This window comes from Dendronephthya gigantea, unplaced genomic scaffold (assembly GCF_004324835.1).
Source record: "Dendronephthya gigantea isolate DGI-Jeju-01 unplaced genomic scaffold, DenGig_1.0 000010F, whole genome shotgun sequence".
NCBI classification, from domain to species: domain Eukaryota; kingdom Metazoa; phylum Cnidaria; class Anthozoa; order Malacalcyonacea; family Nephtheidae; genus Dendronephthya; species Dendronephthya gigantea.
The window spans coordinates 271502-286930 of record NW_021163020.1 but is presented as its reverse complement, the minus strand read 5'-3'; the positions used below and the strand labels follow the sequence as shown (position 1 = coordinate 286930).

Here is a 15429-nt window from a genome sequence, read left to right as displayed (position 1 = left end):
AGTCGGAAATTCCTTATATTTCCTTAAAATTCCTTACACTCGTAAAGACGTTTTTATATAGGTTATTTTGAGACGAGTGGATATGTGAAAAATAATTCATTTATTATAAACATACAATTATACAGGCCTTAAAGATCAAGGCATGCAATAAACAATATTTGCTTCAAATATGATTCTTTAAGAGTAATTGAAAATAATGCCATCAAAGGTTTATACATATTTATAAAATAAGTTATAGATCAGTCTCTATTTCCTGGGACGGTTAGGAAAGTATATTTTACTTCTTTTGACATCACTCCACCCAAATGGCCCTCCGTTGTATTCATCCATTGTCACACCAGGTTCCCTCTCTCCCCATTTGTAGTCATTCACCTTCTGATTCGTCCATCGAACGCCAAATTTGTCAACCCAACTTCTGGGGCTAATTTTCGTTCCAGGAATGCCTGATCGTCTTTGCCACTGTAAAAAATAAATTCATTTGCAACCCTCTATTAAACAATTTAGATTTGCATCTCTTGATAACGCAGCTCTTTCTACTCATCTCAAGAAACATACTAACTGCAGAGGCTTTGTTCCTCAGCTAGGAAGAGTTACCTCTGCCCTCTGTATATGACTCCTTTTCACATCATCAAAACCAAATGGTCCTCCTGCATACTCATCCATCATTATCCCAGGTTCCCGTTCACCCCATTTGTAGTCATTTACTTTTCTTGTAGTCCACGTAACACCCATTTTATCCACCCATGTTCTCTCTTGTGGTTGTTGTACTTGTGGTGCTTTCCTTTGTAAAGGTTTAGCCAGAGACTGTTGGGGGTATGTTGATGACGCATGACTTAGAGTATCTCGACTTTGTGCTGCCTGATAATTGTAAGGCTGTCGTGGAGACTGCACGTACGCTGCAGGTTGGTACGCTTGTTGTTGATATTGTTGGTTACCGTAGCTAGGTTGGTATAGGCTTCTTTTAAACGTGTTGTAACTGCAAAAACATGGATTAAGTTGGTATAATAGGATATTATATCATGCAATAAATATTGAGTCGACTGTTTTAGGAAGGCATGGGTGGACATTATATATTTTACCGCAAATGTTACATTTAAAGGTACCGTTTTATGCAATGGAAGAAGGCTGGACTGTTTCTGTGTTTTTGTCCCCAGATGGAGAGGAACGGGGGTCCAGTTTTATCCTGACTTGTCCTTACCTGTCAATGTTTCTTCTGCGTCGAGCAGGCCCCCAACCAAATGGACCATCTGTATACATGTTAAAGTTATAGGGTCTGCTGAATGGCGAGGAATATGGCAGAGCGTCTGTTTTTCCAAAGTTGAGACGATGACGGTGTTTTATACTTTTTCTGGCGTCATTGTGTTTGCCATTGTGGTGATGATGATGATGACTCTTTTCTTCTGTAAATTCTATAAACGGAAATTTTAGAGCACCCGTATAAAGAACTACAACCGTACCATTCAGGAATTATGTCTCGACTGATTTAGACTGATAGTATGACGTATTTCATATATAAAAAGGTCAGCTATTACCAAAAGCAAATCACTCGTACTTAAACTTCCAAATCAAAAGTACTCTCTCTCTCGAATCAATAGTGTAGATATTGTTTGATTTCCATGGTAATTCTATGGATTTTTGTGGGGTTTTTTTTTCATTTTTTCAGTAGGACTCTTCCCGAATTCACAAATTCGTGTTTAGTAAAGTCAATCAAAAGGAATTAACTCGAATAAGATGAAAACGTAATGCTAGTAAGATAATTCTTAAGACTTTCACCTTCAGTAGGAATTTCTTTCACTTTTCCTGCGTTTTTCTTAAAAACAACAACATTGGGATGTTTTAACCATTTTTTCTTCCTACCACAAACATCCGAGATGAGAAATATCAAGAGGAAAGCAGAAAGAACCCTCATTTTTGAGGGATTTCAGGAAGATAATTCTTCCTTGGAGATGATTTACTTCACGAATCAAGTACCTGTTCTTATAATGAGATCATGCAATTTGTCTACTCGTTTGGGAAGAGAAATATGGCAACAGAGTTTCATCTTATTCCTCTTGAGTAGCTGAAATGTTAGAATGCTTTGATATGATGATAATATATAGTCGTAAAATTAGGCTGTAATACAGTTCTGAATCATATTCTGTTAATGACCAGTGTCGGCTTGTAAATATATTAAAATTTACATATCAGACCAAGCCAAGCATGAGAGAATGAACGACGAATATGTTCTTAATTTTTTGAAAGATTTCTAGTTATAATAATAAAGGAATAGGTAAACAACAGACAACATCCACCGGGAATCTGGATTTGAAGAGAATAATTTCAATATTTCAGATTTTATCAGATATTGTTTATTTCATTGCCTCCTATATCATGCAAAGACTGGGGAGAGTATTCAGGGGTTAATTAAGGTGGTTTTTAGTCGATATAATTTTTTTTTCAAACCATATCCGTTCCATACATGTTTAATAACAGTGTTTTTTGTATGTAAAAGAAAAATTTGGAAAGCATGCCAAAAAAAAAAAATTGGGAAGGAATGTAAAAACACCCAAAAGAGATCATCCAGCCTATGCCACAATCTAACCTGGTTATACAACCGGCTGCAATATTCAGCATAGTTACAACTACGAAAGGTGCAAGGCGGTTGCTATAGGAAGAACTCCCCCCCATAACTCACATCTTAACGGCCGTCAAAGGGGGAGATGCACTACGGCCCCCAGACCATGATGTATGTGCACCTAACCGTTACGTCTCAGTGAGAAACAGAGTATGCATCGCCACAAGCCTAGCGTCATAGACGAATCAGCTACAGTGGCTAGCCCTGAGAGCGACGATAAATTTAACGTATTTAAGCTTTTCCTGGTCTCGGGAGGCGGTCCCTAACATGTATATGCATAGAAAACGACTAATAAGGCACACGCTAGGAAATGACAAGATTTAAACGCCTAAACGTGTTTTTAGCGAGAAATTTTAGTGTTTTGTATTCTTTTAGAAATTTTAGTGTTTTGAAACAACCCTTGTTAACATTTTCAAACTAAATGCGTTTGAGATATCTTTACTGTAAAAAAATTTAACTTGCTGTTCAGTCATTTATATTGAGTTTCCTTTTGAAAATGACGATTATTTTAACGTTAAAAACCAACAATGTTGGTTTTTAACGTTAAAATAATCGTCATTTTCAAAAGGAAACTCAATATAAATGACTGAACAGCAAGTTAAATTTTTTTACAGTAAAGATATCTCAAACGCATTTAGTTTGAAAATGTTGTTTTATAACTTTTATTAATATAGTAGTTCATCCTCGTCACAGTCCGTGCGCGGTTAAATTCAAAATGGCGGGTGAGAATTCAAGTGTGGATTTAGCTGCTTATGTGAAAATGCTGCAAGTTATCCAAGTTTAGAAATTCTTATAGAGTTTAACGAATGAACACTCGTTTATCCACTGTGATAGCATTTTACTTGCATTGTCGTTGTTGTATATGATGCCATGGACAACGATTTAACGTATGTATTAATTTGCATTTTGCAATAAATTCTCATGTTTTAAAAAAGACACACAAATTAGTCACACGAGCTCCAAAGTGCCTTTTGATTTACACAAGATGAAAGCTGTAGTTGAACCAGAGCCTTCTCTTGGGATTGAAATCATCAGAACCTTTCACATCTTGTGTAATAATTTACACAATGCAGGCTTATGCAGCTAGCTTTGCAGCCTACGTCCTTGAATCTGCTTTTTTGACAAGCAACATGTTCACACTTTTAGATCTTGTTATGAATTGTGGGAGATCTTAGAAAGTCAGTGTGATGTCAGAGATGAGGTAAGTTTGATGTGAGCGCGTGGGGGGGGAAGGGGGTGCAGGGGGGTACAAAACAAAGGTAAAGGTGTGCATTGAAAGTAAATATATTAGTCTGATGTCTCATACGCATTTGTGTAGTATTTTATGTCATATCTCTTGCATGATATTTTTTTGTCACAAGGAATATGTCAAGCAAAAATTACAAGAAAATCGGGATAGGCTACTAAATGGTTTGACCAGCTTCATTAAACCAAGGTATTGTAGTATGATGGGTGTATATATATTTATACTACTATAATATATTACTCTTCATGTCATTTCAGTACATGTTGCATCTTATATATTGATACTTTCCACATCACTTTAGTACTGCATCAAAAGAAAAGTTTGAGAAAGAGACTAACATCAAACCATTGAGGAAAGAGTTTGCATTAAAATTAAGCAAATTTCTTGTAAGTAGAGGCAGACACTGATAGTTTTCATTTTGCTTCCTACCAATATTTTATTCATTCTAATTGGTTTAGAACATTGAAGAGTTGCAAAGTCTGAAATTATTCCATGGTTATCTACAACATTCTTTCAGGGAATCCAAGGAACAGCTGCAGGTTAGAATTATGTTGTTTTCCAGTGGGGTTAGTGACTGGTCACTATTTTCTATTTTTCTATTTTAGGATGTTCTTAGAAATGAAATTCACACAGAAACTTTACTTATCAAGGTAATGTTCTATTGAAAGACAAACCAATGTTAATCCTTGCACATTTTTGTATAGCTAGGAAACAGTCATATATACCTTTCTAATGTATCTTTTTATTAAACTGTGTATAGGTTATGGAATATTATTTTGAAGAACGTATCTCAATTCTAAAATGTTTAGAGACTATCTTAAGTCTCTCACAAAGACCATCACACCCTTACCAAGTAAGCTTGGTTACATACCAATGTCTATCATAATTTTGAACATAATTTTTGAAGATAGTTGTTATCTTGTGGTTGTTGTTTTTATAGGAGACCTTCTCAACCTTTCTGGATGATTTGATGAAAGATGGTGAACTTTTAAGACAGGTTGGTTTAAAAATCAGTATACCATTATAGTATTTGCTGGACTTTAAGAGTCAGATGTTGGGAAAACAGGCATCATCAAAATCACCCATGCCCATATTGTTTAGCACTTTTTAATATAGTAAAAACCTAATTAGGTCTGGAGTCAATACAAGGTTTGTTGTAAGACAACCATTCATTTGCCAGTTGGTGATGAGTTAGATATGGTAAGTACCATATAGTGTGTATTAGTACCATATAGTACCATGAATGTGGTAAATGTATTGGTGGGTGCACACATTGCTTAGTACTCAAAGATTACAAACTTTTTTCAGGTTAAAAGACATTCACACAGATTTTCTCAACAACTTCTACAAGAGCAGGTATGATCAATGTTTTGAAGTACAGTATCTTTAAACAAAGCAAGGAATATATAATTACTTTTTATGTAATATCTATTTCTAGATCAGTGTGCTTCGGCTTATATTTCTGTTGTACAAAACATTTGAAAATTCCACAGAAACATTCTCAGAAGCAGTCAAGTTATTTCAGGTGCCAGTATATAATATAGGGATCATTATCATCCCAATATATCCTATAAGAACTTGAAGTGGGTTTGATTTGTTAGTTAGTTACTAAAGCTCTTTCGGTTTAGTCTCAAGGATTTGGAACACGCCAATTGAATAGACATTCATTTGATGGATTTACTAAACTTATGATTACCCAGATAGGGTGAGTGGTCTTATAGTCTGAAACATGGCTGCAAATTGCTATCAGACATCGAACAATAATTATGTTTTACTGGTGTAGATTTCTTCAGGTCATGATTCTGGTGGAAGGAATGAAGCTCAGCAGTTTAGTCAAGTGTGTGGAACAAGAACGGTAATAATTCTAATATGATCCATCTCTAATAGAAATAGGGTATACGTAACTGCAGCAGGGTGTTATTCAAAGCAGCCAGCAATTCCTGTGTCTGCAGAAGTGGCTATATCTGTCACAGTCAGTAACTGCTGTGTCTGCAGCAGTCTGTTCTACCTCTAAACAGTGGCTCTACATCCATCTGAAACGTGTTTGTTTAACTACGGACGAACAACAACATTGAATGATTTAGTAGTTCAACCAATCCAACTTGTTTATTGTTGCTTTGTAGCACGGAAGATCATTCATTGTTCAAACAACTTACTATCATGAAGGTATGGATGTAGATTGAGCTCTTCTTTGGGTATCTCCAAGAAAATATAGACAATACATGATTTTTATGTTAGGAGCTTGAAGAGATCTTCGTGAAATGGGGTGCCCTAGTTCACCATGGTCCAGTCATGTTAGCCTGGGCTGCAGTTAGATTTGTCTTGATGGGAGAAGATGGGGAGACGCCAACGGTTTGTCATCATTCGTTCATATCTTCTATCATCATTTCTAATTCAAATCATCGGAGTCTTTTACCCAGGTTAATCAGATATGAGTTAGACTACCTCAGCTCTAAACTGTAAGTGTTGGAACGAAATAACTTGGTTTCCCTCATATTCTTTTAAAATGATGTTAGGTTGTTCAGAGGATGGGCAGCAGAGCTTTACAATGTGGCGTGTTTCCGTATTTGCTGAATTTAATGAAGTCAGCGCCGTTTAATGAAGATACAGTAAGTCTTCCTGTGGTCATCCTGAATGACAATCCAGCAGAGAAGAATGATATGATATGATATGATATGTGAGAAGGATAATAAACTTTATATTTCTAGGTTTTGTTAAGCATCGCAAGGTCCACCATTTACGATTTACTTTCCGTTGTGTTGACGCTCTTTCATGAAAGTACTCTGGGTGATCCTTTGGTAGGAACACAAGCCAGTTCTCTGTTTTCATATATACCAAGATAAGCAACAAAATACATGAAATAATCGCGTTCATATTTCTAGATGCTGATTGCTGTCTTGAAGGAAACCTTGCAGAGTTCAGAACTTTGCGGAAAGTTTTGGAAAAGCGTAAGTTGTTTAGGAAAGCTTGTGAAAGTAATTTAAAAATTAAAGAATATTTCTGAGTCAACTTGTTACTCTCTTTTTAGGAATTGGAAAGCGGAATGGCAATGCTTTTGAAGTCGGCGAAAAGAAAGTAATTTTTTTAAACTAAGAGGTTTGCCGTATTTTAAAGATTTATTTACAACTTGTTTTAGTTTTCCATATCGTTTTACGCCTTTCACTCAAATAATGACCTCCTTGGCGAAAGACAAAACCAGCAGCGAGAATGTGAGTTGTTTCAAATTTCTCCGTAGTTTGATTAATTTTTTAGAAGGGAAGATCGCTTTCACCTTGACTCTGTAAGCTTCGTTCCTTTAATTACAAGTTCTAAACATTTTTTGTACTGCTTCAAAGGTTTTCAATTTCTTACGCAATATGAAAACGTACACTGAACTGTCAAAGGTGAATAGTCTTGATGATGTTGATTGCATTGACTCGGATGAAACATCGTGGAAACTACTTAATGCTAAAATACTCTATAAATCAGGTATGGCAAAGTTTTGTTGTGTCTGTGAACAATATTCCATGTAGACACTCGAGACGTCTGTTTGGGCTTTTTAGTTGTATCGACCGCAGATAAAATTGTGATCCCTACTGGTACATTGGGCAAGGTGTATGTGTCTAATGAAGGTTCGTATTAGCCGATGAATTAGAGAGGGAGGTAAATTAGAGAGAGAGATGAAGGGAAGGAGATAAATTAGAGAGGAAAGTAAATTAGAGAGAGAGGGAGATGAACTAGAGAGAGGGGGGGATAAAGAGAGGGGAGCTGAATTAGAGAGAGAGGGGGGGGGATAAAGAGGGGGGCTGAATTAGAGAGAGATGGATAAAGAGAGGGAGGTGAATTAGAGAGGACGGAAAAAGAATCATAAACGGTACACTTGATATTTTTAGGGGCTCACCTTCTTCGCTGGTCGTTCAATTATTCATGTTGGCAATTATTTTTATTGGAACTTGACGTTTTTCTTCAGTTTATGCCTCACAGTTCAGGTAAATTAACGATAAAGTTGTTTGGAAATACCGTGCAGTGTGCTTATCCTGTTAAAATAAATCTTTTATCAATACAAGATCGAGAAAGACAAAACATGGTGAACAAAGTGCTTGATATTGTTGAAATTTTAAACAACGTACTTCTTCACAACTGGAGTAAAGTATCTTCGCTGGTTAATTTGGTTGACAGAGTCTACTATATTGTACAGAAGTGAGTTGGTTATTTCTATTCAGTGGTCCTTAAAAGACTTTGTTAAAGCATTACATTGTGATATTACAAGGAGATTATCGTCTTCATCCGTCCTTTTCTTTAGGTTCTCTACAAACCCTAATTGTCCACCAGAGCTGATCACAACGTGTGTGAAATGTTTAACAACTGTCACACATCATGAGCCAGTACAGGTCAGCGTTTTTTTTATTTAAACCAGATTATTATTTTACATTTATCTTCGCCTGATTTGCGTTGAAACTTTGTTCAAATCTTATCATATTTTTTTAGTCTTGGTTAAGTTTACAACAGACTGGATATCTTCCATTTTGTGTTTCTTCATTAAAACCAAATGATAAGAAGATTGTGATTAGGTATCTGACAATCTTTATCGTTTAATTGTCGATTATACAAAATGAAGACGTTTTGAAACGAGTCAAATTAAGAAATTTTGCTTTTAGTTCTGTCACAGTCGACCCAGGCCATTTTGGTCATTTTATGTCACGTGAACGATCACATGGTTTCTTCCCGATCACCATAGCGACGTTAGATCTTATGAAAGAACTAGTTGCCATAGTCTCACCTGCGGAGACCAAAGGTGGTTCAGGTATTGATGACTTTGTAGCCTGTGTGGTGTTTGCATGTCGTGATGTATTCACTGGCTACCAGAAATGGCATTACGGTGACCTCAAAGAAAAGCAGGAAATTGGTAAGAATTATGTGTAGGACACCATTTTACCATTGCCGCGACGAACGATATCTGCCTTCAGCTTTCTCACAGTTCCTTTCCAACAATATGTGAAACAAGTTTCATCAGTTCATCGTTTGGTGCTACAAATTTTTAGGTCTGAAATGTCTTGAGATATTTCACGGGATCTTGAATTTAAAAGAAAGTCGAACAAAGATGAAGACTGGAGATGAAACTTTTGAATTGTCTTTTCACAACGAAAGCCAAGAGATAAGGTTTTGTATTGGAAAGAAATGAGAAGAACAGATTTATTCGTTCCTGGTGATGAAATTCGTAGCTAACAAAGATCTTGATTTGTCTTATATTAGCATAGTCACAAGACTTACTGAAATGTTGGTGGATGGACTCTTGTGCTCTGATGTGGGACAATCCTTGTTGAAAGTTGTCGGAATTGGTGTTGATGTTGTGGATAAAATGTTTCAAGTTAACAGCAGGTAAGATGAAAAAAATGGAGGTCATGAATGAAAATCTCTTTAACAATCAATATAACCCGCGCGCGCCTTTACTTCGTATTTCAGCTGCAACGACAGCCCTGCAGTTCTTGTGGTCGAATTAATCAAGTCCTCATTGAATGTTTTAAATGAAGTATTGGACCGTAAACCAAAGGTAGTAGAATTCAAGGCTCAGTCTAAGAACTCTTGTGTCAGGATTTTTGGTTCTTGGTAGTCCTATCATTTGGCGATGTCTGCGGTAAATGTTGAGATACAGTTTTATGTTTGATTGTTAAGAACTCGGACAGCCAGAGAATTACCCCGCTTGAGGAGACTCTGCTCACACACGTCAGTCGCAGGTTTAGCGGTGAAAGTTCTGGTAAGTGATATCACATCTACGACGCCGTGATCGAGTTTCACTCTCATAAACAACGATCTTTTATGTCCACCTAGAAGGCACTCATCTCATGGTGACAATATCCTCATATTTATACATTAAACAAGACAATGAAATTCCAGTCCTGGCTTTGGAATTACTTCGTAAATTATCAATTGTAAGTGAAATAGAGTAAGGTGTGGAACACGCTTTACTTTGAAGTATAGTTATGCGTTATATCGTATAATTATATTTATATTCATAGATAAAATCTTCTTTTAGTTATTTCCAATGTCAATGCACGGCAGTTTAGGATCAAAAGCAAAGAGTCTACGAGATGCATTTGTTGTTAGAATTACGTCCATCACTGAGGTAACAGAAGCGATATCCTGGTTCGTGTTGTTAGATTTTCTGTTGTTAGTCCAATTTATGTCATTTAAGTTTGTCTCTCTGCGATAACCGTATATTATCTTGTATAAAAGTAATAACAGCTGCCTCTGCACTTTTCAAGGATACAGTTTTAAAGGTGGGAATATTGGATTTCTTATCAGCGATAGTGGAAACACAGCCTGGTCTTGTTGAAGTTTTCTTCGACGTCAACGAAACATCTTTAGCAGAAATAAAGGTTCGTATATCTGTATAATTTGTTTCAGTCCTGAACGTATGAACCTTCTGTATAAACTAATCATTCAAAAATGTGATATTTTAGGAGTGCAAGTTTGGTTCAAACAGTTGCCTGACGCCAGTTTTAGCCAACTTGAGCAACAAGGTATGATATGAGTAAGTATAGCAGTTTTACAAGACACTAGTACACGTCAACTTCATATATGCAAGTCCTCATGTTTATTGTAGAGTCCAGTCCCAGTTATCGCTGCTTCGTGCAAATTTCTTCATTCACTCTGGAGAAATCGTCGAGACATGGCAATGACCAATGTTAAAAAATCGTAAGTTTTTGCTTCTTTTGTTTCTGAAAATGACCTCAGTCTCGAGGTTGAAACGAGCTTTGCTTACCTAGAGATAAGTTTTGGACTGTGTTATCAAAATACATCATGGATGATTTGCCTGAGGATCCAGAAGAGGTTCGTAATTTATCAGATCTTTTCTAAATTTACCTCCAGCAGAATATCGTTTAAAATCATGACCATCGTTCTTTTTCTAGATGTTTATATGCCACGTCCAGATTAGATCATTCGTATTTCAGATCATTGCTCTTGAACTGTACTATATAAAAAGGTATGAAACATCATTCATCATCTCTTGGGCTATCTTAGCTGTATAGTGTTGCGTCGAATGTAATGTTATATGTCTTCTGCTTCATTTCAGTGGTCAGTCTGATCCTGAGCTAAAGAATGTTTTAGAGTTGTTTGAAACAAAACAACGATACAATTACTGGGCTGACGAGGTGATTGTGCAATTGCGTTTATCCAGGATGAAAACCAAAACACTCGTTCTCTCAATATGGTTAAATTTATTCTCCTATTTCCCTAGGTCTCCAACTTAACTTTGGCTTCATGCAGTTCAACTACCAGTCCTGAATTGGAGGAAACTTCTCTAAATTTTCTCAGGTCATGGAGAACCTTCTTAATGGTCGTCGCCGAGGTAGAAGATTATCAATTTTTATTGTTCCAGGTGGTTTGGCGTCAAGAAGTAAGCTCAATCTTTAAGCCATCTCTTTAGGTTTCAGCTGATTCTGTTAACGATGAAAACGTCCAAATTATGATCTTGGAAAATACTGCGAAGTCCATAAAGCTTCAGGTAGGATTAGATAGCGGCATGCTTCGTTTGAGTTATGCTCCTAACACTTGACGATCTTGTAGTTTGAGGATGAAATCAACAGCCATGGAACAAGAATAGTTTTGGAGAAAAGTTCACTTTTTCTGATGTTAATAAAAAAATGGATAAAGTAAGTTGTTTCTTTAGGAAGATTGATTGTTCGGTGACACTTGTTGTATATTCTACCCCACGCTTTCGCTACCAGAATAACAGGGCTACATGCACCAGCACCACCGAGGCTAGTTAGCTGTAGCTGATGTGAAGAGTCTGGAATTTCATGCTGAAAATATCTGTATGTTGTTATTTCATTCTTGTTCGTATTATCTTCCAGAGCAGTCCAGTCACCTTTTTTGTTCATCCAGTCAGTAACCGACATTCTTTGGACTGCGCATAACGCTGATCCTAAAATGTTGGCTCGTCTCCGTACTCCGTTATTTTCGTCTCTAACCTTACTGTTACAACACACGAGGGCTGAAAGAATTGTGGGTAGGTAATATTTAGGATATTCGGGGCAGTCTGACAGCAGTAAACGTACTCACAGATTACAATTTTTTATAGAAGATGCTGAAGATGATTGTTTGATATCATTATTACTGTTGATATGTGAGCCTCTGCAATATCGCAATGACGGAATTGAATCAACAACACTGCAAAATAAAGTAAGTTCCCAACCACAGGAAAAGTATTTTTGTCAGTTGTCTGGATGTTTCTCGTACTGGTTTGTCGAGGAAGTGGAAGAGGAAGTCTTCTCCTGTATTCGAGTGTACTCTAAATTCTTTTTACTCGATATATTTTGTTTTTCAGTTGCTATCTGTGTCGCTGTGTCTTCTCAACGAAGTTGTCACGTACATTGATAAAGCAGTAAAGTGGATTCAGATTTTCAGTGAACATGTCATCTTTGCTAACATTATTCAAATTCTGGACATTAATTTGAAGGTATCATTGTGTATTTCTGGTCATGGAGTTTACATCAAAATGGGTTGGTTTGTTTCTACGCATATCTAAATTTATTTCCTCTTGTGTTTTTAGAAAATGGAGAATATTGGTGTAGTTGATGCCGTTCTTCACTTCATTTTGTCTTTATCGAAATATATCGAGGTAAAATTATTGAAACAAATACCGCGCGGAAAGAAATAATTTGAATGATATTTGCATCTTCTTCTCAAGGCCTCAGAAGCTCTTGTGCTAAACCATATTGTTCAACCTCTTTGCCTCGGAATGGCTGAATTACAAAAGAAATTGGAACAGAGCGCTAAACAGGTAGCTACATAATTAAATTATTTTGATGTCGAATCCTTAAAGAAATCCTATCTTAGGGCCGCGATTTTCGTTTGAAACGACGAAAGAAGTTTAATTTATCTTTGACAACAAACTACAGGATCCGGAAGGTCATATGACACGTGAGAAATGGCAAGAAATATGGTGTTTGGGTGTTGTTGTGATGGCAAAATTGCTTGGGAAACTACGATATCAGTTTCTGAAGGAATCCTTAGATTTTGTTGCTGTCCATCGTTTGAGGATCATTCAGGTATTTCACATTTCCCAGCCTTAAATAGAAATTGTTTTGGTGACTGACCTTTAGTTTTATATTCAGGCTATGGATTTGGTTCGTTTTAATCCAACGTCGCCCTGCCTTCGTGAGGCAGAACAAATCGCAATGTTCTTGGTTGAAATGTCTGTTTATCGAAAGGAATGGCAACTGGCTCTGCCTGATGACTATCAACAGATATTATTTTCCTCAACCGTCCTTCTAGAGACATGTGTATCTCTATTGATAAGACCTCGACTTTTGGCGTATGTGATTGAGGTAGGAGAATTCTCTATCATTGAGGTATAAAATCAAATATGCTCAATTCGTGAAACTCTCAGTTTATTATTTCTCTCTACAGAAACCTTCGGGCCGGGATTCTCCGGATTCATCCGAAACCAGTTCGGCCTCGAGTCGTAGTTTGTCACATAGTTTCTCGTCCACCAGTGAACTCTTACGTCCCTACTCAACCCCTGAAGAACCGTTGGAAAAACAAAATCCTAAAGTCGTTGAAACGCAGAAAACGTAAGTTTTGCAACTGTTCTGATGATGAATAGTTCACTGTTGTGATAATCATCTAAGCAAGGTAATCAGATGGATTACAAAGGACACGTTTCAACTTGTACTATGCAGTCAAGGATTCACTACCTGCTGAGGCATGTCTGACCAGTGTTAACAGTTAGGATCGAAGCCTTGCCATGACGATTATGTTATCCACCCCCGAGACCCGCCTCTTTTAGGAGGAGAAATCTAGGCAAAATTGATTCTTCAATTCATCTTTTTTTATAATTGGTAGGTTATTGCGAATAGCTTGCAATACACTTGGATTTCTGAAGAATTTCACTCCTAACATTTGTGAAATATTACTTGACGAAAGAATGGATATTGATGAATACACTCCGTTGTTTAGTCTGACATTTAGTGCTCCAGCTTTAGACAATGAAGGAACGCCCAGTTTTGGGACACTCCTATCATGTCTTAACCTCTGTCTCGGATACATGCAGGCAGTAAGAAATCATCGATAAAAGAACATTGAGCCCAATAATCATCGATCTGCTGAATGATAATATCATCTCTGTTGTTTTACCCCCAGGCTGATCCAAGACCATTATCTTCTCCCGACAAGTCTCCTTGGAAGTTTACAGCTTTAAGTTCTATTCTGCCAAAGTAAGTTGTAATCATTGTAATTATTTTTTGGCTTTCTATTTTTTAACAGCCTTGCATGATTCTGTTTTTTAGATCCTCGGTAAATTTCACGATGGAAAACTCTATAATTCTCGTATTATCTCAAGCTCTGCTGTATCTCAAAGACCCGCGTGTTGAACAAGCAAATAAACAACTTCTAAAACGAAAGCTTGCTAGTGAGTTGGTAAGTGCGTCTACTTCTTACTACACTAAAAACTCTATTCCATTGCTTCAACTATGTTACCTGGTTATAAATTCATAGGGAAAGATGAGATACTTACTGTACGCACAATGATCTCATGTTGTTTCTCTCTTTTTTAGGAGCCTTTTCTTCGCGGTGTAATGCGTCATTTTGGAAGACGTGGTTACACACCCTCCCCAGGCTCCACGCCAAAATCAGCAAGCTCGGCTCGTCGTTCTTTAGGTCGGGGGAGATCTGATCATTGGGAGACTGGAGACCACAAAGATGTGAAATTGATTAAATTGGTCGATGTGTTTCTCAAGACAATGATCCAGTGACACGGTGAGAGATAACCTTTGTGCCGTCTCGCGATCGTAATTTATGATAATTTACCCAGTCCAATAAAATCTCCTTTAATATATAGTAATCAAGGTTACCAAGTTAGTAATAACATGACCCAAACTATGTTTACACAATGCATTTTGTTACATTAATTTTTAATTTTTCATTTAATGAACATTTTGTATAAATTGGCGGATATCTAGACATAAATATGGATAAATGTGGACAAGTCTATATGTCTAAGGATCCTAACTTAAACCTAAGTGTTCATAGAAAACAACTTTTTTATTGCAATTATTTTCCTAAGCCGTTATTCTGGGGTATCTAAAACATCTGTAAACATCTTAAACATTCCACAAGAGAGTTTATTCCAACTGTGTGTTTCAGCAGGCTTTCTATTATCTATATGAACTTGCGCTCTGTCGCCTAAAACACATATTCGACGATGCAAAAATCTTACTATGGTATCAGTTGAGGTATTTACTCTCAATAAAAATGTATTTTCAGGCACAAGTGTCATAAACTTGCAATATTTACGTAATTTCTAGTAGACATGCATGATTCCAAAGACAATGAATTATTAATAGAAGATACCCACGCGCGTGCATATTAACACGGCCCGACCTCTTGCAAAGCCCAATTCCTCGCAGCTCATTAAAAATTCACTCGGCTAAAGTAAATATTTGGTTTTATGGTTGCGTCTGTGCAAAAAAGTGAAATATTTTAACTAAAATTTTGGAGTTAAACTTGTTGGCAATTAGATTTTCAGCTAGTGTAGTCATTTGAAAGAGTACAACTGTTCTTGGAGAGATGGTTGGAGCACAAAGGT

At 36.7% G+C, this 15429-nt stretch overlaps 2 protein-coding genes across 3 annotated transcripts; one reads left to right on the top strand and one right to left on the bottom strand.

Moving 5' to 3' along the window:
- Positions 1-81: 81 nt before the first annotated feature.
- Positions 82-1966, bottom strand: LOC114518330. Its single transcript, XM_028538306.1, has 4 exons — positions 1774-1966; positions 1199-1409; positions 595-976; positions 82-459 (listed from the first exon to the last, which is right to left on the bottom strand). Exons 1-4 carry the CDS (start codon positions 1907-1909, stop codon positions 247-249), a joined length of 942 nt encoding a protein of 313 aa, XP_028394107.1. The 5' UTR covers positions 1910-1966; the 3' UTR covers positions 82-246.
- Positions 1967-3328: 1362 nt separating this feature from the next.
- On the top strand, positions 3329-15220 carry LOC114517892 (nucleoporin NUP188 homolog). 2 transcript variants are annotated; one of them, XM_028537739.1, is made up of 54 exons: positions 3329-3501; positions 3761-3815; positions 3976-4049; positions 4162-4246; positions 4319-4399; positions 4466-4510; positions 4621-4713; positions 4801-4857; positions 4992-5060; positions 5169-5216; positions 5299-5385; positions 5489-5565; positions 5644-5715; positions 5984-6026; positions 6099-6212; positions 6377-6469; positions 6569-6658; positions 6743-6808; positions 6889-6935; positions 6997-7069; positions 7196-7328; positions 7403-7471; positions 7733-7828; positions 7907-8039; positions 8143-8230; positions 8328-8410; positions 8498-8745; positions 8882-8999; positions 9093-9218; positions 9303-9390; positions 9513-9594; positions 9669-9769; positions 9874-9963; positions 10103-10216; positions 10301-10360; positions 10444-10535; positions 10607-10670; positions 10751-10824; positions 10915-10993; positions 11080-11190; positions 11269-11346; positions 11409-11494; positions 11696-11850; positions 11926-12023; positions 12169-12300; positions 12394-12462; positions 12532-12624; positions 12743-12892; positions 12959-13171; positions 13254-13417; positions 13689-13899; positions 13986-14059; positions 14132-14261; positions 14399-15220. In XM_028537739.1, the coding sequence occupies exons 1-54, from the start codon at positions 3485-3487 to the stop codon at positions 14594-14596; spliced, it is 5286 nt and encodes a 1761-aa protein (XP_028393540.1). In that variant the 5' UTR covers positions 3329-3484; the 3' UTR covers positions 14597-15220. The 2 variants fall into 2 exon arrangements, with proteins under 2 accessions (XP_028393540.1, XP_028393539.1); XM_028537738.1 differs by having other exon boundaries at positions 11923-12023.
- The last annotated feature ends 209 nt before the right edge of the window (positions 15221-15429 follow it).

Coding starts and splice junctions, on each gene's coding strand:
- LOC114518330 (XM_028538306.1), bottom strand. CDS start 1,909: ATGAGGGTTCTTTCTGCTTTCCTCTTGATATTTCTCATCTCGGATGTT. Junction 1,410..1,773: donor GAAAGAAATTCCTACTGAAG/GTGAAAGTCTTA, acceptor TTCCGTTTATAG/AATTTACAGAAGAAAAGAGT. Junction 977..1,198: donor CGCAGAAGAAACATTGACAG/GTAAGGACAAGT, acceptor ATGTTTTTGCAG/TTACAACACGTTTAAAAGAA.
- LOC114517892 (XM_028537738.1), top strand. Junction 4,247..4,318: donor TAAAATTAAGCAAATTTCTT/GTAAGTAGAGGC, acceptor TAATTGGTTTAG/AACATTGAAGAGTTGCAAAG. Junction 8,746..8,881: donor CAAAGAAAAGCAGGAAATTG/GTAAGAATTATG, acceptor ACAAATTTTTAG/GTCTGAAATGTCTTGAGATA.